At 47.7% G+C, this 27,335-nt stretch overlaps 1 protein-coding gene across 2 annotated transcripts; it reads right to left on the reverse strand.

Moving 5' to 3' along the window:
* Positions 1-26,615, reverse strand: ARHGAP19 (Rho GTPase activating protein 19). Of its 2 annotated transcripts, none has more exons than XM_051799995.1 (12): positions 26,521-26,615; positions 13,541-13,806; positions 9,412-9,492; positions 8,850-9,059; positions 8,057-8,283; positions 7,444-7,530; positions 6,492-6,557; positions 5,578-5,766; positions 4,787-4,885; positions 4,105-4,197; positions 3,561-3,629; positions 1-3,077 (listed from the first exon to the last, which is right to left on the reverse strand). In XM_051799995.1, the coding sequence occupies exons 1-12, from the start codon at positions 26,592-26,594 to the stop codon at positions 3,021-3,023; spliced, it is 1,518 nt and encodes a 505-aa protein (XP_051655955.1). In that variant the 5' UTR covers positions 26,595-26,615; the 3' UTR covers positions 1-3,020. The 2 variants fall into 2 exon arrangements, with proteins under 2 accessions (XP_051655955.1, XP_051655954.1); XM_051799994.1 differs by having other exon boundaries at positions 26,479-26,606.
* Between the last annotated feature and the right edge of the window lie 720 nt (positions 26,616-27,335).

The raw sequence follows: 27,335 nt of genomic DNA on the forward strand, positions 1-27,335 counted from the left end.
TTCTACAGAGAAAAATTTATTCATTTGATCCATTATTTATATAAAGTGTTCTTTGTAAACCTGATTTCCCATCACCCTGGATGACAGCAGGGGGAAGACAGGAAAAGAAGAGGTCCAATTTTATACCTCCAGGAGAAAGACAGCCTGTCTGGGCACCCTATATCATGCTAGTATCCCAGAGGGAATGAGCCCTAGTGCCATGGGAGGCCAGTGCCATCAATGCAGGTGGGCAGTGCCTCACCAAGCAGCCCAAAACTTGTAGCTCTGGGCTTCTGAGCAAACATTTCCTTCCTTTTAAAGGTGGATACACCACCAAGTTCTTGCTATCCCAATGAAACTGCTTAAGCCACCAAGCAAAAATCACTAAAAATAAAAGCATTTAATGTGGGGTTTTCACATGAACACACAGAAAGGCAACAGTCTGCAACAGTACTTACATAGCGTATATAAATAAAGACAAAGATTAAAAATACTTTGGAAATGACAGACTCTGGGAACAGTTAGCGGCTGCTCTGGGAAGAAGCATCCTTATGAGTCATTGCACAGGGCAGACAAATGAGACACATTCAAGCATGACTAAAACTCTCCCGTGCCTGGGAGACAGTGTGAACGCATTAGGACTGCAACAGCCAAGGTCCTAAAGGCCAAATCTGTTAGCCACCACCATCAGCATAGGGAGCACAGCACCACAGGCTACAGCCAAAGGCACCAAACCCCTCCTGGGACTGCCCTGTCTGTAGACAGCATCCACCATCCCTTTGGCAGGTAAGGCATCTGACACATGCAGAATGCCTGGACGATGTACCATAGGTAATTTTTCTCAGAGCTAAACAAATTTCAGCTGTGCCAGGAGCCAGACATCAGTAAGGGGGGACAGTAGGAAGTTATATTCCTCTCATCCATGTGGGAGAAGGGTATTTAGTCTTGGGAACAAGATTACCTTGCCAAGCAGACACCCATAGAGAGAGATATGCCCAAGTAAGTTAGGGACAATGGGAAGAGGAATGAACAAACACTTCACCCAGCAACTGCTACTGATGCAAATAAGAGCAGAGGTAGCAGAACCAGACCCAGCTCTCCTTGTACTGCCACTTGACTTTTGGCTGTGCCTCTTCTCTGTTCAGAGGCAAAGCCAAGATCCCCAGGTCTCTGCTAACAGTGGGCTGCAGGGACAGGGCAGAAGTGCAGTCAGCAAAACACACAGTGCCCTTTGGAGAAAAACACATAGACAGCTTCATCCCCTGGAGGGAATGATTACAGACACATTCAAAAAGCACATACTACTGCCACAGCAAACAGCCTCTGCCCTTCCTCACAGCATCCTTGCCAGCCTGGTCCCTGAAGAACCACAGCTCTTTCTTTGCTGTGACAGAGGCTCCTAACACCAGCAACTCACATGTCTATAGTTCCACTACCCCCTACATTTTCAAGGCTCCAGCCTGGGGTCAGACTGGGGACAGGCCCCCTCAATAAAGGACCAGAAATCTCCCTTTATACAGAGCAGCAAAAGCTTTGTATCTAAAAAAAAAATAAATTTAAAAAATCAGAATTAAAGAAAGTGACAAATTCCAGCTAAGCCACACAGGTCTCCGATGCCTTGTCCTGACAACTCCAGCCAGTTGGACTGAACTTCCTGCTCCTATCCCAATATTCACACCTCCTGTCACCAGTTGTTTCAGAAAGCTGTCAAGAACAGAGCTCTAACTCCTGCTAGCTGCTGGTTCTTAAAGATTAGAAGACAAGTATAATTGGATTCCAGAGATTATTTGCTTTGCTGAGAAGGGCTGAGAAGTGTTTAGATGGTTCCCCAGCTGATTAAATCTTTATTTCACAGTAGTGACCCTATGTGTATCCTACCTCAGAGTGCCTGCAGACACATTCTTGGCAAGATTGGCTTACTGGAGTACTTTAGCTTAACAAGACCACTGCCACTGGCCAGCTGTGATGGGGGTTTATCTAGATGGTTTAATCTCATTTCTGCAGCTCAGACCAAAGAGCTGAACCCACCTTCAGCCCTTTCCCCCAGTTTAATGACTAATGAGCCAGCTGCCTTACCAGCCATCCAGATATCTTGAGCCAAAGCCTTTGGCACAATTTGCAGATGATCACAAGCGGCTGGAGCCTTCTCTCACCTCTCATGCTGCTCACACTATTTTCATGCTTCGCACACAGCCACAAGACTCTGCCTGCTCCAGGCACTGTTACTTCCAAAGACTAGGCTGTTCTGCCCCAGACAGCTTTTGCCAGCCTCCTGCTCTGCTCAGCTTAGCCTCCCTGGGTGAATGCACAGCAGAGATACTCCTTGCTCAGAGTTGTGCCACTGAGATATGAAGGCAGTGAGCAAGGGCTGCCTCCAGCTCTAGCTAAAACAGAGGGATGAGTTTATTGGGGATGCTGCTTTGCCCACTTGAGATGATGGCATCCAGAGCCTCTCCCCTCCCCCTAGGCCCATCCTGTGCTATGTACCATTTGTGCACTCCAGCCCTTTGCAAACAGCAGAGCAAAATGGAGCCCAGAAGAAGCAGAGAAGGGCCTGGCTCCAGAGGAGGACTGGAGGCAAGCTTAGCTGTCAGGGTGCAGGTAAAGGTTGCAGTCCATTGTTCTCACTGCTAGCAGAGGGGAGGAAGCAAAAACAAGGCAACGTGTTAAAAACTCAGAGCAGAAAAGCAAAAAAATACAGCCTAGCAACATTGCAGAGAAAGCTGGGAGTGCACGCAGGGCTCTGCAATGAACAGGGCTCTCCTTGTAAGCAAGCACTCCAGCTCTTCCCAGAGCCAGCAGGTCAGACATGCTGCACAACTTTTGGTTAGATAGTGGTTTGCCCCATAGTAGAATGAAATATAATTTATATACAGAAAGAAACAAGTCCCTGCAGTCTTTGCAAAGGTCCAGTTTCAAGAGTGCTGCCGTGTTGCTGAGGGTGCCGTGAGCCTGCAGCACTCCCCTCTCAGTGCAGCACGTTATTTATTCACAGCTTGCGAGGCTGGGCAATCCCCACCCATGCGTTGGTGCGAGGCGATTCAGAGGGATGATGAATCCTTGGAAAGCAGGAGGGCTCGCATGCGTCTACAGGATTCCTGTAGCAGAGAATTAGAGCAATTGAATGCTTGAGACACAGAGTGCTATGCAAGAAAAGGTTGACATTCTCCTCCTGCAAGGACCCTCCCTGGGTCCTCACCTTTTATTAAAGCACTAGATGAGGCAGTGAGCAGACAGGAACAAACACAACAGTCCATCTTGGGCTGCACCAAGCTCTTGTCCCACTGCCACCCTGACAGGCTGTTAGCAGTACCCTGTGCTGCCAGCTTCCCTCTGCTTCCTGTAAGAGCCAGCCTGCCAACTCACAGGTAGAAGGGCTGTATCCACCTGCTGGGTGAAACCCTTCAGGGTCTGGCTTCCAGAATGCCACCTGCCTGCAGCTCAGCACAGAGCAGACTGCTGTGAGCTGGGGCACTGCAGTTGTCATAGAGCCTTGAGTGTGTGCTGTCACCTCTGCAGGTGTCAGAGCCCAGCACATCAGGTTCCCCACAGGAAGAACTGGGGGAGAGGGAGTGTCTCACCTCTTTCCGGCCCTCCAGAGTTTTCAGCTTCGCTTGAGACACGTGAGCTGGAGAGCCACATTTCTGTAACTGGACAAGAGAGGGCAATAGGAGTAGAGAGCTGGTGAATGAAGTGGCATCCACACCCTTCCCCAGGAGCAGCCTGTACCACCAAAGGGCATCTATCACCCAAATATACTCTTAGTTTGTCCAAGCCATGGGACAGCCTTACTGTATACAAGCAGCAGGCTCTGTACAACTTGTGGAGGAGGATGAGAGAGAGGGAAGGGGGCACAAGCCAATGCCCTAGGGCAAAACAGCCAGAGGGACAAAACTGGAGTAGAGGTCCAGTGCTGCCACCCTTGCCATCTGCTCTTCTCTCCTTTCCTCAGAGCAGCTTCCCAGGACCTTATTTTGTCATACAAAAGAAAGTTGGAAACCTCTTGAGCACAGAACAGCAAACAGTTCCCCAAGGATTGATGAAATGAGTGCCCAAGTTGCACTCAAACTCCCCTCACACACTTCCCTACCAACAGCTTCAGCAGTGCTGGGAGAAGTTTCTTACCAGTTGGACATTCTCTTTGCTGACCCGTGCAGGCTCTGGTGTGGTATCCCTGCTCTTCCTCTCCAGGATAACTGGGGTTCCCAAAACTTTCCGCTGTTGTAAGAAGAGAGGGCTGTTGGCTAGTGCTTTGAGTGCAAAGTGAAAAAGAAAGAGAAGGAGCAGGATGCATTGCTGGTAAGCAGTTGGATGCTGGGAAAGAAAAAAGGAAGCCAAGCTGGGACAAAGATTGCAAAGCAGAACCACCTGAAATACCACGTCATTAGGCTGGGCCTGCCTGACTGTAAAGGGTTTGGGAGCTGACCTGAGGCCCGGCCAGGAGCCCAGCCTGTCAGAAGCAGGTACATGCTGCTGTGGAGCAGCCCATCATGTGCTAAAACCTGTGCTAACATGCTAGACTACATGACCAGCTCCCTGTCAATTCTCATCTCATCTCAGGAAGCAATCAATTCTCCAGAAAGACGCACAGATCCTACAGCCATGTGTTTCAAGATAATTACACTTTATACTAACAAGACATTGTCACTGTGATGCCTTTTCTGCCCCAGTAGATCTATGTTGATTGGTAGACAATACTTTGAACAGTCCCTGCCTTTGAGGGTCTCATTCAAGGCAGGACAAGGCAGAAGCAGAGAGCAACATCAGAAACTCACAGCAGAGAGCAGGGGTAAGAGGCTGCTTTTACCTTAATGAGGCCGCTGAAGGAGCGCGAGCGGGCACGTCGTGGTGCTGGGGACGTGGGTACCTCAGAGCCAGGAGTGAGAGCTGCAGGATGCTTATTAAACTAGGAGGAAACATGAGGGCAGTATGTTAGCACAGTTACACCAGTCTCTTACTGCTGTGTGCTGCTCTACCTGCTGTCCCAGAACTCAGTTTGTCTCTTTCACATCCCAGAATAGAGGAGCAGCTCAGAGCCGCAGGGATAAGAAAGCAAAGGAAGGCCATATTTCCCACCCAGCATTACAGGGAGTTTGGGTGCGAAGCTGCTTTGTGCTGGCTACCAGATTAACCAAAAGCAGCAGGTGTTGGAGTAGAAAGGGGGCTGGGCAGCAGCTGGAGGCTGGCAGCCATGACTGGTGCTGACCATATCAACCAGTCTGTCTGGAGCAGCAAGTTGTCTTGGGACCAAGAGGAGACCAGTTTGTCCACTCCCTGGAGGCAAGAGGGGACAAGACTTTTCCTTTTCTGAAGGAGGAAGCTCAACAAGGCCATGATCAGGACAGGAAAACTGCTTGAAAAACAGAAAGCCTAAAGCACAGCCTGATGCAGCAAGCTCCAGTATCAGTCACATCCAGACACATCCTCCTTCCCTGTCTTCTTACAGCTCTGCCCCTTACACAGCCCAAAGTCCACAGTCTACTCTCCCCAGCCCTCCCAGGACTAGGAGCAGCTCTCAAGAAGGCGCTGCCTTTAACCCTGTGCCCAGGATTGTGCTGACAAGCACACCCCAAGGATATCTTTTTCTCCCCACACTACCTGCCGGATAAGTTTCTTCTTCTTTGCCGAGTCAGGCATATTGTGGACATGGCGGAAGAGCTCCTTCAGTGCCTCCTCTGTGCGCTGCTGGGTCTCCTCCTGATGGCAAGAGTCCAGCCGGCTTCGCTTTTGAGACTTGAGGGGCTGCAGCTCCTTGGAGCCAGAAGACGTCAGCAAATCCAGGTCATCCTGGGAAAGCGGAGACAGCAGTCGCTTGCCATGCTTTAATCCCAGTGAGCCACCCATCTAAGCCAGGCTAGGAAGAGTCTCGTGAGCTGCCTCAACACTAGTGAATGCACAGGGCTGTGTTTTCCCTATCCTTCTGCAGCAGCACTGCACCAGCAGGCCCCGTGCCAGGAAAAGGTGACAGCAATACAAAGGTGACCCCATTGCTTCTTCCTTCCCCTCCCAGATGCCAGCTGCAGAAGCCCTTCCAGGTTTGAGAAGGATCAGTGCAGCTCCTCGCAACACATCTTCTCTCTTCTGCAGCTAAATGAGATAGGGAAGCATTTGCTAGCAAGACACAATTGTCCCAGTGGCAGCAAGTAGCCTTTATCCCAGCACCTCTTCCAAGCAACCTGGCCATGGCAGCAGGCATGTCTGTCTGTTTGGAAGGCACAAACCCATCAAAGGAGCAGGTGCTGCATGAACTGGACACATAGAGCAGGTTTGCTCTAAACAGGGGCCGGTGGCTTTCTTTCCCTGTGCTTTTGATTAACAGATGCTGCAACTCTGTCCAATTTCCCTAATGCAGCCACCTGCACTAGCACACCATATGCTTCCCTCGTTCCTGGCTTCTGACAGATCCTCTTTCATGACTTGGTTTGTTTGCAGCTTCTATCACTCACAAGGATCCCTTCATAGCATCACAGCCTCTGCCCTTTAATGGAGGGCACTGCATTTGCTGGCCTTACCTTTGATGTGTGGGCTCTGGATCCCAGATAGTGCAGCCTGGCACACTCCCGGATGTACACTGGAGCCTGTGACGATGAGCAGAGAACAGGCCAAATATATGTTTAGCATATTTGGCCTTGGGGCAAGAGTGGCCACAGCAAGAGCTGCTTTTCAACCATACCACACAAGCTATTTGGATCAAGACTCAGCTACTTAGGGAAGACAAAGCCATGGAATTTCACGTCCCCAGTGCAGTCCCCGTTCACAGCTTCCTTTACATGCAGGTAAACAGCAGAAGTGAAACTCACAGTAGGAAAAAGTTCCTGTGGAACCCTGCTCTAAATGATTCCCCTAGCTCTGAGCTGGCCAAGCAGGGGTCTGACAAAGAGGGCAGAAGGGGAACTTTCTATGGGAGGACTTTCTGCAGAGAGCAGATACCTACAGTGACCAGGAAGGTCCTGAGAAGTCAAGAGACTGCCTGTTGTAGAAACACTTCCTGACTGCTCTACAGCACCCTGCTCAGAGCTAGTCAGTGCCTGTAACAACAGTGGGCTGACTACCATTTGCAGAGAAGTTCACAACAAAACAATGCACTGTATTAGGTATTCGGCTCGTGGCAGCACTCAGCCAGGACCAGTCCCTTTCCTTATCCTGTGAGAACCCTAGTGCAGCCCAGTGAGTACCTGCCCCCAGGAGCCACGCTTCCAGCTGGGCAGCAGGTGCTGGTGTCCAGCAGAGGGGAGCGTTACACTGCACCGTGCTGCTGACCTGCCCAGGCAAAGCCATCTCTGGGGCTGCCTGCCCAGCAAAGACCTCCCTAGTCACTAAAGGAACAGTTTCTTGTAGAAATCCTCCTTCCTGCAGAAGAGAGCCCCCAGAATATGCACTTGACCCCTGCAATCTTTCTGGACAAGGGGCATTCAGTCTCCTGCTGACAGAAGCAGGGAGAGCAAGACCCCAAAGCACACTTACCTTGAAGAGTTTCTGAGAATGTTTGATCATGAAGGTCACTCCATTGTTCAGCTTTGTGATATTTTCCTGAAGGTCATTTGCTGTCACCTGGCAAGAGGACACAGCCAAAAGTCCATCCATTAGAAGGGGAGGAGGAAGGATCTCTGCTGCCCTTGCTGTTTCTGGGACATAGACACACAGTGCATCAGCAGGAGACCTGCTCTGAGGTGACAGGCAGGCAGGGTTCACAGCACACCAACAAGCAGAGCTCACAGAGCCAAAGCTGCTCTGAGAGGAGAATCTGACAACTCTGGGGCCAAAGGGCCAAACAGTTCACCAGCAGCACAGAAGCTGGAGCTGACTTTCTTAAAAGAAGCATGACTGTACTGTGCTTTCAATTTTACTGAAAAAGATGATGCCTAAATTGCAAATGAGACCTATGGCAGGTCTGGACTGAACACTAGGACTGAATCCTGCCAGGAAGCTTCACCTCTCCATCGCAGTCTCCAACCCTCACATCCCTGTGTCAATACTTAACCTTCCCATCTTGGTTCTTCCCCTACCAAGGAGACCTGCCAAGCCTCTGCTGTCTATATTGCAATATCCCACCCACAGACACCGAGGCACTGCTCACATTTCTGGGCCATAGGATGTGGGGTGCAAACATGAGGGCAAGATTGTGGGCAGACATCTTGTTCTTGTCCTGCTTCTTGGCGGTCTGGTAGAGCAAGTCCAGGAGCAGTTTGAGCAGACTGCGGTTGGGAGCGGGAAGGATCAAAAACAGCAGCTGGAGGGCTTCAATTTGGCGCTCTTTGTCTGGAGTGCTGGTCTTATTCCCCTTCTCATCAAACAGTGTCAAGTCTGCCAAATCAGAAGGCAGAATGTGAAGGACACACATTACCTTTCCTAACAGCAGTCTGTGGCAACCAGTTATCCTTCCCTCTTCATATTCAGATCTCCTACAATCCCCTACACAATTCTTGGCCCTCCATCTCTTTTCCCCCCAGCTCCCAAGCTCCCCACTTAATGTGTTAATCTGTGCTACTCCTCCCACAGAATAACAGAGCTGCTAAGAGCTGTGATGGCTTGAAGGCAATATGGAGGCAGTTCACATAAGGTAGTTCAATAACAGTTATTAAGTACATAGAAACCACAACTTGCTCAGGAGAACCCCAGACATAAAACAGATGGAGACCCAGGTTACCAATGTGGGCTTTACTCCTGAGTTATCTGAGAGAAGACTAGCTAGACAGACTTGGTCTGATTCCTTAGGATTTTCAGCTCCAGTCTTTCCACCATCACACTGAGATGGTAGGAAGATTCCTTCTTATCCTGCCTTTAAGGAGTACCCTTCTGCAGCCTAGAGTGCTTTCTAGGAGGCTTGTCCCAGTCCTTCTGCTCATCACTGCCTCTTGCTGCTCACTCACCTGCAATTTTGAGGTGGGCATGGAAGTGCTTATGTGTCAGCAGTGGCTCTGGTAATTCCCCCAGGAACATCTTAAGCAGGGTAGCCACATCATTGGAATGAAACTCCCCAGAGTCCAGGTCAATATCTGTACCGCTGTTCAGAGCATCCTTTAGGATCTGTTGCCTGATGCTGTTGCCAGGCACTCGAAACAAGCCTTCTGCTCTTAGATCTGCTTGGCAGAGGGGAGAAAAAAGGGCACTGAGTAATCAGAGGTTGATTCCCATCTTCTTACTAAAGCAGTTCCCTCCTCTTTCCAGAGCTTGACAGCAAACCTCAGTGAACTGCATTCAGATATGAAGATATGACTTCAAGCTAGCTCTCATCAGTAGAAAAAGTCCTTGTACAGAGGGAAATAAACTAACATATCTGCTAGGCAATTCTGGGGAGTAGTGCAGTGCAGTTCTGCAGTGCCAAACTCCTGATGCTGGAGAGATCATAGCTTTTCACTCTGCACCAGAGACCTGAGGTGGGTCAGTCAGATACTCATTGGGATGGGAAGACAGCAAGACAGAGCCACTTACTTTTGTGCAGATACTCGATTAGCTGAGAAACCTGTGCAATGCCTTCTTCTGTCAGTGGTGAGCCAAACACCACCCCTTTCTCTGCAGAACAGAAGACAACATGTTCAGGCAGCTCAGAGCCCAACAGCCACAGAAATTAATGTTTCCCAAAGAACGGGATTTCAGCATGCAAAGACCAGTGCCCCAAAATGCTAAGGGTGAAGGTCACAAGGACACCCATACATGTGAGATATCACAAGCACTCCAAAATAAGACACTTTATCTCACCATGCTGTACTTACATGGGCTTGATCATCCTGCTTCTTACCTCAGTTTAATTACACTTTTATCAGCTAAAGCAAACATTCTCTAGCCCTTTAAAAGAAAACAACACCAAAACAGATGCTTCAATTTTAAATGGCACAGAACCTGCATGCCTGAACTTTATGGGAACAGCTAAGTGGGAAGGGCAGATGTGAGAGCCTGGACTGCCCAGGTGCCTTCCACATTGGCACTCTCCACACCCAAGAAGGAAAGTCCAGATTCATCCTCACTGTGGCTTGACATGAAGTGGAGCAGAAAGAAGAGGTGCAGCTACTAGTTTATGGGAGAGGAGAACAAGCACTTCTGGGGAGATCAGACATGATCTGACTGTCTCACACTGGCCTCCTTTACAGGGATGGGGAATCCCTGGAATTCCCTCATCCCAGTGAATCTCTCTTCCATGTCAGCTGCTCTAGCCTAAGTATGAAAGTATGAAGACTGAACAAGGAAGAACTCTAAAAAAAAAAAAAAAAGGAGAGTAGGGAAGGAATGAGCTGGGCCCTTCTCCATAGGGATCACTGGCAGGTCCTCTCACTCTTGGAGTCTGCTCCCATGTCATGGGGTTGTTACAGATTGAACATCAGCTGCCAGCTCCAGAACTCCACTAAATAACACAGGCTGCAGCCCCAAAACATGGAAGCAACTGAGCTGAAAGGAAGGAGATCCCTGCATAGAAGAAAACATTAGATGAGAAGCTCATTTAACTGAAGGGCATTTGTTGAACCAGTGCAGAAAACTGTTCTTATCCAGAGAGGGACTTCGCAGGTAAGAGTGATTATCCAGGAGGACAGTGTTGTCTAATAAATGCAGCCTTGATAGTGAATGGATTTTTCTGTCAAACACACACACAGCCAGCATGCTCTGCCCCTCAGAAAGCTGAGACAACTCCCAGGGGCTTCACTGACAGCAACCAGAACTCTGAGCACCACACTTCTTCCCTCAGATGCACGTAGGTTTGGACTGCAACTGTAGACGAGATACTGGATAGACCGTACCACAACATGCTGACTGGGACTGAGAACTGGAACCAGGTGCAAAACTGATTTGTCCTACCCTTGCACTCAGGCTTCAAAGAGTAAACAGATTTAAGAAAACAATATTCCTCTCTTTTCCATGACCTGACTCACAGGAGCATGGATCACTTATGAGGGCAGGCTGGACATTTGCACCATTTGCACTGAAGATTTCCCTCCTTATTGTTACAGGTGATAGCCCATCAAGAAGTGCATTGGTTGGTCTGATAAAAGTTATCTCTGCTGCAAGCTTTGTCTTGCCTCTTCTTTTTCCCCTGCCACAGCACATTTTGATTTTACTAGCTTTTGGTCTGTTGTACTACAGATCTTACTGCTCTGTGGTGTTGATGTTCACAGCATGTGGGAGAGACCTGGTTAACCCTATGCTCTTCTCTAGCAGCCTTCCTGTGCAACTAAATTTATTCCGCCTGAAGAATGTTCTGCTTTCTTCCAGGACTTCTAAAATACATGGTAAGCCACCAGGAACTCCAGCCTCCTGTTAAATCAAGAACTTTCTGACCTCACTCTGATAAAGCACATGCTTCAGTCTTGCAGGAGAAAGGAGGCAAATGTGAGCTCTTGATCCGCGTGAAAGATCTGAAAGGTTTGAGTGCAAAGGGAGAGAATGGTTGGCAAAGATTCTTGTCCTTGAAGAAAACTAAACTCATTAGACATTCAACAGATAGAATCAACAGTGGCCAGGAATAGAAGAGGAAAATACATCTTCTTGAGACATGCAGGGCCTGACAAATTTGATTTAGTTTTGAAGTCAGAAGCTGGTATCTGAATGAGAATTTGATTCTCAAAGAAACTTGAAAGACGTGTCTGGAGAACGGATGCTGCGTTACAAAGGCTTAGATGTTATTGTATGACTGCTTCTGAAACTAAGCAGCAGCATGAGATTGAGTTTCCTATGCTCAAAGAAGTTGTATTTGCAGTTTGATCAGCTCTGAGCTGTGGTCCTTGGCCTCTGGCTTTGAAGAAATAAAACCTGTTTGTTCTATCTGGTCTATAACATGAAGAAAAACAAACGATGGCTCCAAGATGAAACACACAGTACACAAAACTGATTTTCTCTGTAGGCACAAACTTCTTTTTCTCAGAGTTTGGCCAAGGAGTTCACAGACAGTGCCTGTCAATGCTGGGAGACACTGCCATTGCAGCCTGGGAGTGCAGCCAGCAGACTTGGAAACATCTGCTAGCTGTAGCTGTAGTGAGACACACGGCCATGGAGACATCTGAATGGGGGAAGGCAGAGCTCTCGGGGGAAGAGAATGAGCCGGAGATGTCAGGTCTGCTAAGAGCAGCGCTCCAGCAGAGTACAGATAATTAAAAAAAAAATTAGCTAGATAGAGAAGGCTCACCAGCCCCTGCTGGAAGGTTTTGACAAGAACATGGAGGTTTCCAAACACACTAAGAAAACACTTCCAGCTTGGTTACTCACTTGCTTCTGTTTGTCAAGTGGCAAGTGTTTGAATTTAAGGTGTCCTGCTACTCTCTGGGAACTGAGGCAGGAGCAGTAACAGGTATGAGCACAGTCTAACTGCAGGTTAGGGGCAGCCCAAAGACCTGTTATTATGGAGCAGCAAGGTAAGTCATGGCAATATTAAGTAATTCTCATCTGAGGATGCTAAAAGACCTGATTTGCAGTATTTTATTTTCCCAGGGTGTGTGTATCTATCAGGATTCCTGCTGAGTGAACCAGAAGTGGAGGGCTGAAGCTGGCACCTGAAAATTCTGTCTGAGCCGTGAGACTGCAGAGCTTGTCCTTATGAAATACAACAGAAGGATAAGTTTGGTAAAATCAGAAGCACTTAGAGACACTATATAAAGGTTGGAGACAGAAAAAAGCCACTCAGACACAGCAATAACTCTCTTCTCAGAGGTACTCACAGCAGCAGAACTGCTCAAAGGAAAGGGAAGACTAATCAGAAGTGTTCAACCTTAGGCTGCCAACATCTGAAGGCAGCTCCTTACAGCTTCTCTGCCAGCAGCCTGCCAGAGAAGCTGTAAGCTAGGAAACCAGAGCTGAGGAGGGATGTGAGGTGCCCAGATGGAGTCAACTTCTGTCTAGATAAGTGAGGAAGTTTAACTGAACTTATCAGGAGAACCACGTTCCCCTTGAGTGTGGGCAGAGGTAGAAGAATGCACACCCACCGTAGCCACCCTGCCCCGAAAACACCTTTTTAGTTACAACAAAACAGAGTGGTAAATGCCAGCCATTGAAGAGGAGAGTGCTCAAAAGTAACAGTGCTCAAAAGCAGATCTCAAACTTCTAAGAAGGGTCTAGGGCTAATGTTTCATAATCAAGACAGCTGAACTTGAAAGAGAAGATAAGAATAGTCAGTTTACCAGAAAACTCCAGCTGAATCCTTGTCTAAGAAAAAAAGAAATATGTCACCTCCCAGGGTTGAATCTGAGCTTAATCAGAGTCAGTTTGCAGAGCTTTGTCACTGACTCACTGGATTGGGATGTGGATCTGAGCAGCACTAGCATTTGGATGGGAGATGCTTACAGATTTCTGAGCTGCACAGTGGGCAGCTGACCCACTGAAGCCAACCTAACATACACCACAGCAATAATCCCCAGAAAAAGATACTCTCAAAGTGCAGGGCACTTATAGGATCAATCCTATGGCCTGTTTCACTCCTTTCTAGAGGTTACATTCCCAATGTAATCAGAGATTACAAATGTATAATATTAAGCATTCCACACAAGCTCAAAGCAACAGGCTGAAAGTTTTGTAAACTACATGTAAAAGATGATTACAGCATCACCCTAAAGGTGGGCACCAGACATCATGCCATACTCACCCTTGCGCTTCAGAGACATCAGAGAACGAAAAAATCCAGAGGCTGTGCTGTTTGCCCCAGGCAGCTTTGGGTCCTCTTCTCCCATTAGCTGGGCCAGCTCTGCCCCAGGCAAGTCAATGAGCCTGGTAATATTGCTGACAACCAGCTCTGTGAACACCTCTGGTTTTTCATGGCGCAGCTTTTCCACAAAGAAGTCAGGATTGAAGATGATCGGTTGGCTGCGGAAGGAGGAGTCATTGCAGATGACAAAATTGCAGATGGCATCACTGGGAAAAAGGAAAAGAGGAAAAAAAATACAGTAACTCTTCATCACTTTGTTTTTTACAGCCAGCTGGTCTGCCCTGAAGGAGACATCTGCTGACACAGGAGCTACCAGTCTACACCAACAGCACTGTCTGACTGGTGAATGTTCAGCACAGCACAGTTACATTTCCCTATGGAGCAAAAACATTTCTGGACTGTTTGTACAGCACAGTCCAAGACTAGCACCTCCATAGCATGATGATGACATATGCAACACATTGCAACATCCAACTAAAACTTCAACTACATCTACATGTCTACTACTAGTTTCACTGCATCTACTTCCTACTAGCTCAGGCAGATATGACACCCAATATTTTACAATAACTTACCACTCTAAGTCACGAAGTTTGGTTCTATCTCCCTTCCTCCCCAGAAATTCATTCCCAGTGGCCTGAAAGTCTGAAACACAATCTAAACTTTTTCATGGCCAGCCTACACTCATCAGTTCCCACTGTTGTTATCTCATCCCTACCTTCCTATCAACAAATAGAGAGTTCCCACATCCTGGGACTTTGTTTTTGAGATCATAAACATGCAGTAACATGAACCCTCAGTTTTGCTGCAGATGTGGTCAAATGCTCCCAGGTAACACGTTGCCACCTCTTTGGTTACTGCCCTCTGCCAGCTCTGCACTCTGAGTCTGGAGTGAAAATTCATTGGCACGCATCATGCAAGATCAGTCCTTGAGGAACCCCTAGTAGCCTTTCTCCTAGAACATCTCTTTTTGGCTCATCTAGTTCTTGCCTCTTCTTCATGCTGTCCTTTATCCAACCTCCCTATTCTCTAGTGACACCTACTTTCTCCATTTCATAGCTTCTCACGTGGCATGGGAAAAGAGATGCACCTGAAACAGTGCTCTGCTAAGGGCTATTTATAACAGGTACATAGCCCAACCAGAGGATAGGTACATTTACCATGTCAAAAATCAAATTAAGGAGTTATCAGAGATACCTCACTTTAATCAGAGCTTTTAATGCTCACACTTAACTCTTAGCCCAATTTCCATCTAATTCTAGGTCCACCATTACTATCTTCCCACCACTATTTCAAACACCTTCCTGCTTCTGATGTCAAGCCCACAGGCTAGAGTTGCCTAGCTTGCTTCTCCCACCACTCTTTTACTTAAAGGTGAGGGTTAGTATCATTCTTCAGTCACGAGCTACTGCCCTGAAGTCATACTTGGCTATAAAGTGCTAGCCTGGCCCTGGTAATGTGTGTGTCTGTTCTTTCAGGGCTCTGGGCGTAGGCTGCCTACCCACCCATTTACATACTACGTGCTTTCACCATCTGACATTCCCAATCCTTTAATCACTCTTGGCCTCATATAATACTTTCCTTTCCACTCTTTCTACATCCATCCTCATCTGTGAGCTCTCGTTGGACACCATTTTCCAATGGCAGCTGCCACAAGTGCAAAGGTAATAAGAGATCCTGTGCTCGTGCAGTGGGGATCACACCCCAGTCCCTTAGGTGTGGTGTGGAACTTGGGCCACAGAGCACGTGCTCTGCCGAACACCCCCAAGCCCACCAAAGGCTTTCCCTTCAAAACAAGCTTTTTCATAGAAGATTGGAGCACCTTAACCTTACTCTCCTCCCTGTTGAAGGGTGGAGACCATGTCAGCGTGTTTGGGCCATGCTGGGTATATCCATGCTCACTGTCCAACACGCCTGCCACCGAATGCATTTGCAACCCACTGAATGTTACGTCCATTGGCTCAAGCAACAGGACACTTCAGCTACTAGTTCAGAGATCTCAGTAACCTCCTGTTCTGATGTAAATCGACAGTAGCTCACGATGGGGAGGACATCAAAGCTCGTACTGCCAAGTCACCTGAACCCCAGCCCACCTCCATGCAGCATCTGTGAACCCAAAAGTTATCTGAGCTACTGCTGTACATCTTTGACCTGAAAGACTATCTCCAGGATTTTCGGGATGCATGATCAGAATATGAGAATAAAAGCTGTGACTCAGGCTCCACAAGGAGAAAGATACTTGCTGAAACAAGAAGAAACCAGGCTCTCAAGTAGCACTTGCATCGTGAGAATCCATACAAAGCCCTCTCCCCTTGCCACTGCTCTCCATGGACGTCAAAGATGCCTTCAAGAGGATGGAAAGGAAGAAGGTCTGCAAGGCAGACTGCAAGGCAATCTGCCAGGTCCTCTAAAATTTTAGAAAGCTCTCAAAGGCTCCCAGCTGCATGGCTCAGAGTGGCCTAGCAAGCACGCTGCTGACTCCAAATGGGGGCCATATTTTTCTGAGCACCTCCCAGCCTGTTTTTCAGCAGTTTGTTCTCTGCAATAAATCAAGACCAGAATGCAACAACTTGGTATCAGCTGAAAAAAGCAATTGCCAATTGATCTGATCATATTCGCATTTCATTGCACACGGCTACAATGCACAAACAAGTGCCAGCTCTGCCCATAATGTGGAGCAAGCCCTTTGCCTGAAACCCATGACAACTCATTCTGTCGCATTACAGATCCTGAGAAGGGTTAATAGCAAGTGTATAGGCCCAGTGACCCTGCCTGCAATGATCCGTTCACTCTTATTCACTCACTAGCAGTTTTGTTTCCCCACAGAGAAGATATGCAAATACTTTGCAGCAGTTACATCAAGCATCACAGATTATCTGTTCCGTCTGACAATTAGATATCTAGATTCAGAGAAAGAAAATTAAACAATTTTGTCAACTAGAACTGACATGACTTCTCTGCACAGCCTGTATAACAAGTTGCACAAAGTTTAACAACATTTAATGCAAAAATAAATAGAAAAAAGTAAATTTCTTACATGAGTGCTGAGAGCTTTTGAAGAGGCATTAGGAAGCAGAGACAGGGAAAAGAACTTGCTCCTTGTTTCCAGCAACAAAAGAAACCTGCCTGTCCCAGCACAGCCTATGCAAATTCCACGCATGCTACAAGACACAAGGGCGCATTATTGGGTCTGAAAGGCCCCCTTGGCACACACTGGGCATCAGCCTTCACACAGAGACAAAACAGAAAAGAAAAGCTGGACAAATTGATTCATGTCTCTTGCCAAAGGCTGCGTAGCTGGAGTTTAACGGCAAATAATTCCTACATAGAAACTGGGGTTTTGAATTAGGACCAGCGTGGTATTAAGTGCTCTCCACCTGTATCCAAGAAGAATCCACAAAATAGCTCCAAATCTACCCTGTGTTTACCACGAGTAAAGCCATGCAAACACATTCCCAACAGCAACCAAGCACAACCGATGTTATGGCACTGGCAGGACAATAGCTGAGACCCTTAACTGCACAACCCCATGCCCAGAAACCTTGCTAGAAACACTCTCTGCTCCTGCCTTTCACATTTTCAGATCCTTTCAAAGACAAAGCACATAAATTGGCCCCTCCAGAGCTGGAAAACAGCACCTGGCCATTGCTCCTTGCTACCATTACTGTGCCACCATGGGCTGTTCATCCACTTCAGGATACCCCATTCCATGTTTCTCTGGATTCCCATCCAGTTTCCCTGCCTGCTGCAGCTGGGACCAGCCTTGTATACTCTTATTGTGGTATGGCACTTCAATGAGCTACTTAATTTTCAAAGGTCACTTTATTAGCAGCACTTCCTCGCACAGAAAATTTGCCTTTGTATCATTATTGCTAATCAAAATGGAAATGTGAAGCAAACCCCTATTTCTGAGCAAAGATAAAGCCCCCACTGGCTTCACACATAATAACCCTGCCAATCCTCACTGCTGCACACCATAACCTTCATAAAGAGCCATGTGCCCCATCTGCTGTTTTCATGTCAAAAAAGGGAGATGGATGTACTCTACCTACACTCACAGTTTATATAACAGCAGAAGAGTGGAGACAAACATGTATTCAGGGAGTTTCTTGCCTTTTTTTTTGCTTTGCTTGCAATTACAGAGTTACATTTTCTATATGCTGTGATCTCAGATTGCTTTATGACACGTCAAAAGACAGTAAAATAAAGGAATAAATAGCTTCTTCTCCAATCCCAATGAATAATAAAATCTCAATGAATAATAAAACCTTGTAGTAATAGGGTTGTGATTAAGACAGCAGATTAAAAAAAATGGGTCTTATATTGTGCTGAGATTCTTGCCATTCTAGTATCTTTCAGAGCCAAAGCCTGTGATCCCAGCCAAGTCACAAAGAAAGCTGTCTGTCACACACAACGTTTTTGCTTCAGGCATGACAGCCCCATCATTTCATGGGGAGTGGATGGTGCAGGAGGTCAAAATCATGATGGATCAATTAATCCCTAAGGTAACTAGATCCAGGCCAGGGAAATGCCTTGGAAAGCAGGACAAAAATGAGACTTTAACTGCCAAAACCTGATGAAACCTGTGGTGCAAGAGCTCTGCAAGCAGGCAGATCACCTCATGTGACAGCAAGCTTGCATTTGGATAGGTGAGACTGAGCTGTTTAGTGGCTTTCAGAGATCTGACATTGTTCTAAGTCCACCCATGTGAAGGAAGAAAGAGGTTCAAGCAACATGAAACAGAGCATAAGGAGAACACAAGTAAGCCAAGAAAAAAAGAAAAGGAAGCGATACCTTTGGGGCAAGGCATTAGTCGTGTTTGTCTAACTGGGAAAAGTAGATACACTGGAAGCTGCAGATTTCAGAGGAGCCTGATTTACCTAATTCAGGGGGCAAAATCCATCTCCGGTGCCATTTTGCACACTTGGTATGTCATCACTAGGGCACCTGCACTTCAGACACAGCACAGTAGACAAGTTTTACCATATGGGACTAAAAGGATTAAAAAGCTTTTGAAAATAAGGCAGATAATTAAAAAAAAAAATCTCCCTCTATAATAACAAAATCTTTACATTATAAGAAAGAGCCAGACTGCTACCAAATACTGAGAGCAGGGTGATAAGCAGGCAGTGCTGAAGAACACAAAACATGAACAATTCTTTGCCTGGCTAAGCACAAAGGGAGACAGGACAGATGCGCACAGGCTTGGATTTCCCCAGGGAGGGAGAAGTAGCATCGTTTCCTATGTTGTGCCAGAGTAAGGAATCAATTAATGAGGATGTCTAAAGACAGTATTTCCAGAGCCAGATAGGAGCCATCCCAGATTTTGCAAAGAGATGAAAGAAGCATAGTGGAATTATATGGAATCATTTTAAGTACAAAAGGACTAGAAGACAAATTATTTCCTAGATTAAAAAAAAAAAAAAGTAGTCTAAAGGGAATGGATTGCAGAGACATTAGAAATGACTTCACAGTTAAAGTTGCTTTGAGGACTGTACTTCAGACTGACATTCTTGTAAGATGGTGTAACAAAGATCACATTCAGGCCTCACACTTGGCACCCTAACTCTTCATAGGATTACTGATTTGCCTCTGAAAAATGTCAAGAAAAACACGCAGCAATTTTTGCCTAGGGTTATACTCATAAGGTCTTCAGGGGCAGAGTCCTTTTGTGATGAGTACACAGTGAACAGCACAGTGGGTGCTGATCCTTGCCTACTGTCTCTAGCCTTGAGACAAGAAAGTCGTATGAGATAACGCTGCCTTTTAAATTTTGCTTTGCTTTCTTCACATTTAAATAGCTTACACAGAGCGATTCAGCCTTTTGGCTGTGGGAACCAGACAATTATATACAATTTAAACAGCAAGGACTTGGAGAAGAAAGCTGCTGTTAAGTGATGGCAGCCTGTGCTGGACAACCTGGAATTAATGTAACTCCTGGCTATCTTTTGGACATCAGGTAGATTGGTTATCCAAGTCACTGCTATCATCTATGAATTCACATTCTGTCTCTGTGAAGGATTCAGACCACAGCAACATCAGCTACACATCTGTGATGTGAACCTGGATGAGATGGACCTATCTGGGAAGATAAAAGGGTTGGAAGGGGTGGGGGGACCATGATTTGGAAAAACCTGAAAATGCAATATATTACCAGTGTCAAAGAAAACTGCAGTAGCGAGACAGCCTGATATATGTGAAACATCAAGAAATTTACATTTCAGCATGAAATTTCTGAAGTTTGACCTGAGTGAACTCTTTGTGATATTTTTAATAATAGCCACTGAAATGTTTTAGAGTCAATCAAGCAGTACTTCAATCAGCCATCACCACAACATCAAATGCCTTCTAGTTCTAGGCAGAAAAGAATGGAGAGGAATTAGAGAGGAACCGCACGTTCACTGTGGTGCTCTTCACCAAGTTTCCTTCCCAGTGGCACCATCACAGCTCTGGATGCTCCCTTGCTCTGTGATGGCTCAGCCTCCTATCCAAAACCCTGTAAAAGATGCAGAAACGCAGCTACCACCAGAAATCCAGTCATTTTACATTACAGATAGGGAAGCTCATATGTCTGCCTTAACATCAGAATAACACAGTTGAACAGTGTTAAATAGCAATGCTGCTCTGATTCTCATGATTGTCAATGCAGTCTAAAGTTTGTGTCTCTATTTTAATATAAACCCCTACTGGGAGCAGCTATAGAAGAAGAGCCTTAGATCCAATCCTGATTTCACTGAAACCAGCACCAAAACTGAATTTTTTTAGATGGCAGCAGCTGCCTCTTCTCGTTACTGATCTACTCACTTTTATCACTGTGGCATTGGGAACCTCGGTCACAGCTGGGGACTCCACTGTGCTCGGTGCTGTACAAACAGAACAAAGGCAATACCCTGTCTTTAGAGGGCTGATAGCTAAATCTGAAATGAATGCTGGAGGGACAGAAAAGAGGAGGAATCCCAAGAGAAGAGGCAGCACTATCAGTCAGCATGACTGATATAACTGAACTCTGCCAGCTTTTCTGTAGGCACTATTAAAAAGGAGGGCGAGGAAGGACAGGAAAAATAATCAGGTCACACTGCAGACATTTAGAAGAAATCCAGCTTCTGCACGAGGGGTGACATGGGACTGAGCACAAAGGAGCTGGTTTGAAAGCTATCAGGCAGGGATGGCTGGGACACAGGCTGAGGAGGCAAGAGCTGAGCTCCAGGCGCTGGCTGGGAGCCGCTGGCGAGGCAGTGACAACAAGTCAGCAGTGCCAGGTAGCTGGAGGAGCCCAGCAGCACCTCAGGGCACTGAGTGCCCACATCCCAACCCCTGCCAGAGGGCAGAAGGGTTGCAGCCTGAGGAAGCCCAGTAGCCATTTCCCACCACCCAGAACATGCCAGGAAGGCATGCTGCCTTCTTTGAGAGGTCACCATAGCCTGAGGCGACTCTGTACGAAAACTACTGATGTATTTTGCCTGCCCCAGTCACATAGTTATAACCACGACAAAACAATGCATCTTTTTTGCTTTATTTTACCAATTTAAGCCATTTGCTTTGTGAATAATGTACCATAGATCTGAGGTACCCTGTGGGGCCACGTGGTATTCGCCCTCGAAGCTGTGTCCCATGTCTAGGACAGGAATTTTGGGCCTTTTCTCCCTGTGTGCTGCAAAATTACCCACCATGACCTTTGACTATGCGTCTAACAAATTGTAAAGGCACATCCTCTTCCCATCGACCCTAACACCTTTCTTGTGTAATCTAAAATTTTTTACTAAATATCTGTCCATGGACTCTTGCCAACTTACTGCTCTTCAACTACATCCACATCCAAGGTAGGAAGTTTCTTCCCACTTTTGCCAGCTTGGTCCTTAGCTGAGTGGACTTAACAAAGTCCACATGTGTCTGCTGTATCCCTAGAGTGTGCTGGTGGTACTTTCCAGTTGCCAACAATGATAGCATTCCCTTACTCTCCTCATTTTAAAATGTCTTTAACTTCTTTACTTTCCCATTTTGAGTGTACTGGAAGTCAATAAGAGGCATGACCCATTCCTACCTATCTCCTTGGCCTCTAGCACTCAGAAGTTGCTGCATGCACCTCTGACACTTGAAGATAACAGCCTAGGGCATCCTTCAGAGGCAGGCTAAGATGCAGTTCAGAGACAAGCAAAGATACACCATGTAGGTGCTTCTCAGTCCAGTAGCTCCAAGCTAGTGTCCAGGCCAGAGCAGAATTACCATCTGTAATAAGCAGTCCACAAAAATCAGGTTTACTTCTGACATGAAAAATCAAGCAATCACACAAAAACAACACAGCAAAGTTAACAAGCTATTTTAACAACCAGTCTGGGAACTCAGAGAAAACCAGCAAGGCAGGACAAGTGTTTTCCTCCAGCTCTACCACAGTTCAATATGCAAAACTGGTAGCCCTAACTGGCACCCAGGACACATTTGGGAATCCCATTCCATCAGCAGTTAGTACTCGAGTAAAGCATCACAATATGAGTACAATGTGCTGCAGCACTCACAGTTGTTTGACTGCAGTTGTTTTTTTATGGACTGAGAGGATACTAAGACCTGGGTCAGGACCCACAGCCAGCTCCCCACAGCACTGTTGGGTGAGATTTTGTGGTCACAGCCTGGTAAATAGAGGACAAAGGTACTCAGGAACCACAGCTCTTGGTTTTTTTCACTACGCTTCTGTAATTCACGACGCTCTGGAGGTGCAGTGAGCAAGCTGCATGCTTGCATCTGTGTTTTGTATCACAGTAGTGTTTGGAAAGGATGACAGCACATCAAATCCCTTCTCATCAGCAATCCTCTGCAGACACCACTGAGTATGTCAGAGGCCACATCCCTTGTTCCAGATGTGTAAACTCTCACAAGCTGGAATTGCGATGAGGAACACCTGGATGCACGCCAGCATTTAAATAAGCTGGTGACATCTGCTCAGGGCTGCCGAGGCACACAGATAAACAGGCTGGGCCCGCCACAGAGCAGCACAGCATGTGGTACCAGAGAGACAGAGATGCACAAAGCAGCCCAATTAACTCACCAAACTGAGCAGTGTGGGGGCCTAGGGCTTTTGAAGGGGATTTGGGCAGGCTAGGATGTCAAAAAATGGAATAAAGTAAACAGACACCAGAATTCATATGACAGTAACCTATACTGTCACTTTATGCAACTCTCCCACACTGATCAGATACAGCTTCTCTTCCCATCCTGCCTGACAGTTCGTCTCTGTCTGGATCCACCCAGTTTCACCGCAGACTCCAGGGAATAGTGATATATTTATATACTGCTCCAGGGGCCACTCAAGAGGATGCAGAGTGGCATGTGCATGAGGAAAGCTCCAGGAACCCCTGAGAGCTTGTGAGGATGTTCCCTAAAAGGCTTCCTGCTCTCCAAGGCACGGACAGCCTTATCATGCTTCTCTCCTGTTATATGACAGCTTGCAAACAGGGCTGTAGGAATGCCCATATGGAAGTCCCAAACCATAAATCTATGTTTCAACCTTGAGTATAAGCTTCAGAAAAACAAAAAAGAAAACTAATACCATCTCCCCTGAGAAATTCCTGCCTCTGAAAATCAGAGCTGCCACATTACCACTCGAGAAGAAAGGATGTTTTGGCTGGACTCCAAATCATTGAGCTTTATAGGCCAAAAGCAAACACATTAAAAGTTCTTGTAAGCCAGCTGGCAGGCAATTATTTAAGCAGCTTATCACATTCCCTACTATCTACAGTTTCTGAAAATAAAATTTATGAGAAAAGTCCAGATAGCCTAATTGCAATTACCTAGCATAGAGGGGAGAAAGGCCAAGAGCCGGAGAATGAGGGTTTTGCACCTTGGAGAAAAGAGCCCAACACTCTTCTCAGGTACTATGGTAAGTGTAGTGCATTACCTGGACAAGAGGCCAGGAACACACCAGATGTGAAGCTCTGAAACGCAGTGTCAGCCGCAGCCACGGTTCCTCCCATTTCTCTGCCCATGCTGGCTCCTAGACCCCTGTGACTTGGGAACATGGGAATACATAGTGTCAGTCCCAAGGATCACAGTGCAGGTTTAGTGACAGCCTGCACAACATCAGTACAGCAGGTCTGTGACTGCACCCAGCAGACCATAGGGCAAGGAAAGGGCTTCAGCTCCCTGTTCTTGCCTCCAGCTAAAGAACAAGTAAAAAAAGAGATCCTAACAGAAAGAGCTAAGTCCAAAACAAGTGGAAAATACAAGGCCTCAGTTGTGACCAGGAGCCCAACACAGTATACAGAGGGACAGTATTTCCAAGAGGAACTTGACTTCAGTGCAACCATTTAATATTAGCCAACATTTCCACACTGCCCCGTCTCCTTCCCATCTGTTCATGCCACTTATTAAATCAACACACAGTGAGGACTGTTGACCTTTAGGACAAGGAGTTTGATTTCTCAGCAGTGTCCGGCACTCAGTGCTTCAGTTTCAGAGTGAACTGAGTGCCCAGGCACCTTTAAAGGAGTGACATTTTCACAGGCATGTAAATGTGCACACAGCAACAAGGCACTGGCCAGACTGGCAAGGAGATGCAGAGCTGCTTTAGGCTACGTGGGAAGCAACGCTCCCCCTTCATACAAACAGACAATAAACTGAAGTGTAGTAGAACAAGGATCCTGTTGTCCGAGCCCACTCCAGGCCCTGGATGAGAACAGGACAGGGTGTTACACACAAACATACAAAAATACAGCAAATGCAATACAGCCTTGGTTTTGGATCAGATGTATACCTGGCAGGATGTGGACCGAGTACAGGGTCAAATACAAGTTTAGGTCTCAAAAATTCTTATGACGGCTGTGGAAAAGGGAATGTTTGAATAAGATTGTCTGCTGCTCCCAGGATATCTTCAGAGAAAAGTAGCCATGTGTTCAGACTTGGCCTTAACTCTGAAATCAACCATTTTTTCTGCATGACTCTCAGCAAGTCACTTTGACTTTTTGCCATTAAGTCATGTTTACAGTGAACATTTTCCTATTTACAGTAAAACACAGATGGTAATTGTGTCTCCTTTCATAACCTGTTTATGGTATGAGCTCTTGATGTCCAGTTGTGCAGTGACACTCTATCAGGCCATTTTGAGGAAGATGCCTCGTGGCTTTTTCCCTTCCACTCATCCCACCCCTGCCATATCAAATGGTGGACACAAGTGCCTGGCAAAGCGTTTAGGCTCTGCTTAAATCAGACCTTGTTAAAAGCATTCATTAAACAGACAGATGTTTCTCTTTTGAAAGTGAGCACTGTGGCACAATGCAATCATCATTCTCAGTTATGACGAGCCAGGCAGAGGTTAGAAAGACCACAAACAGAAGAGAGGCCCACACAAATCACCTTTTGTCACGTTCAGTAACATTTGGTAAAGAGTTTAAGACAACCAGTTTTTATTTCCAGTCTTTAAGTCAGCATGCTAAAGACCACACACACAGTATGTAAGCTTTACTAGCTAACCTGCACTTCTCTCCAGATGAGAGTAAACGGGGGCAAAAGCACAATAGAAGCAAGCTTTGTGGTCTGTGTGGTGACAGAGCAACAAAGCAAGAGATCGATTTGCTAGCGCTACCTGTGGGTGACACGCAGTGCTGGAAAAAAACTTGTACTTTAGGCTTGGCTTTAACACAATCACTCACTTGGTGTGGGGGGAGTACATCCTAAGGACAACTGCCAGCATAGAAAAAATAAATTCAGTCATTTGGGCTGATCCACGCCACGTTTAACATGCCTTATCCAAAAGGGCATCTTAAGTATTAGCTGCATAGAGCATACCAGGTCCAGCATTTCAGGCACTCCCTGCTAAAACACGCTGCAGTGAGCACCATCTCTTCATCCCTCCTTCCAGGGCAACTCAGGCACCACAGCAGTGCCGTCAGGATGGGTCCCACTCCGCAGAGAACAGGAGAGCACCACCATGAATCAGGGTGGGTATGAGGCATCAACCCTCAACTGCATTTATTTATCCACAAGAATTGCCATTCAAGTGATAGGCAGTTTGCAGCTCCACACCACATATGCAGGGAAAAAAAAAAAGAAAAAAAGGAAGAGATGATGCAGCCTTTTATCAGTCACCCGACAACACTGTTCCAGCGAGATGCTCACGCAGTCCCCACTATTTTAACGGCAGCAGTCACAAAATGGTTATGCATCCAAAAGTACTCGCTAAAGGTGAATTACGTGAGGCTGACATCGTTTGTGTATTTGGAAAGGCAGAATAACGCACGCAGAGTGCACAAAGCAAAGGGGAAGGAGGGCTGGATGCGAAGTGAGTCTATACAGTGCCATCACCCTACCAAACCCTGCAACTGCCGAGAGCTCGGCGCCGGCTCTGCGGCTGCAGGAGGAACCAGCCGGCCCGGCCGCAGCACAGCGGTGCCCCGCGGCAGGGCAGAGCTGCACGGCGGGCACGGCGCCCGGCCGCCCTCCCGAGGGAACAGCCCCTGCCCGCGGCGGGCGGCTGGAGAGGGATCTCTGCCCTTGCAGCGGAGCGGGCAGCGCTTCCCTGCAATGCAGCACCGGGATGCTGCGGGGAGCGCTCCTGCTCCGCCCGGCCCGCCGGGACACATGCTCCTACCGCGGCCCTCGCGGGGCTGCCCGGCGGGTCGGCCGAGCTCCGGAGCCGCCGGGGGAACGGGCAGCGACTGCTCCGTTAAGGCGCCGGGTCCCCGCGGGCGGCGCAGCAGCGGGGACGGCGACAGCGCGGCTCGCACGGGCAGCGCCGCAATGGGCGGGCCGAGGCGCACCGGACAGGGCCTGCCCAGCGGCTGCTGCGGGACGCCCGACCGGTAACGCGGCAGCGAGGGGCCGAGGAGGGCCCGCCGCCGCCGCCCCAGGAGGGTGCGAGGAGGTGCCGGTACCCGCGGTCCCGGTCCTACCTGCTGCCGCCGGGCGCCGGTGCTCCCGCCGCCATCTCATACCTGCCGCTCCGCCTGCCCATTGGCCCGCCGCGCCTCCCCCTCGGCCCCGCCCCTCCTGCGGCGCGCGGAGCCATTGGCTGCGGCCCGCCACGCCCCGCCGCGATTGGCCAGTTCGAATGGGCAACTGCCGATCCGCGCGCACGGCGGGGAAAACGGCCGCCTGTGCCGCGCGCGGCGTGCTGGGAGTTGTAGGCCGGCGGTGCAAGGCCGTGAGCGCCCCGGCACCCCGAGTCTCTCACTGAGCACCAGAGCAGAAACAACCCTTTTATTGCAAGGAAACTTACAATGCGGCTGACGTACCCCGAGCCTGCAGAGCCCACGCCAAGTGCTCCAAATAGCATGAGTTACACCATAACCCCCAACTTGCAACTTGCTCTTCATCGAGGAGAAATCAGAGAACACAGGTGCTAGAAGAGCAGTTTTATTCCCTCTTTTTTTTTTTCCCTTGGTGAGTGGAAGCACCTGCCTTGCCCTCAGCCAGGGGCCCTGTGTCCCTGCACACTTGGTGCACCCACAGCGTTCAGGTAGCAACCATGGGAAGACAGATAACTTATAATCCAGTGAAACTGTAGATCAGAGTGCTGAGGGGACTAGGAACTAATCTGGTATTTTTTTAATTGACTAGATTTCAGCTGGAGTGGTCCCTTGGCATTTTAAACCTCCACACTTAATTATCTTGCTGCCAATCATTTCAGCTGAAACACCAAAGTTCCTTTTATACTGCTGTTCCCAGAAGGGTTTTCCCATCCCTGCACCTTGGTGTGTGACAGATCCCAACTTTGAACTGGGGAACCCCAAAAAGGTGCTGCAGTGTG

Source organism: Manacus candei, unplaced genomic scaffold, assembly GCF_025592945.1.
Source record: "Manacus candei isolate 608988 ecotype Guabito, Panama unplaced genomic scaffold, ASM2559294v1 h1tg000050l, whole genome shotgun sequence".
Lineage (NCBI taxonomy): Eukaryota > Metazoa > Chordata > Aves > Passeriformes > Pipridae > Manacus > Manacus candei.

Excerpts from the sequence above, each read along its gene's own strand:
- ARHGAP19 (XM_051799994.1), bottom strand. The coding sequence starts at position 26,594 with ATGGCTCCGCGCGCCGCAGGAGGGGCGGGGCCGAGGGGGAGGCGCGGC. Across the intron at positions 13,807-26,478 it reads CCGGCGCCCGGCGGCAGCAG|TGATGCCATCTGCAATTTTG; the intron begins GTAGGACCGGGA and ends CCTTTTTCCCAG. Across the intron at positions 5,767-6,491 it reads CCAGAGCCCACACATCAAAG|GATGACCTGGATTTGCTGAC; the intron begins GTAAGGCCAGCA and ends CCGCTTTCCCAG.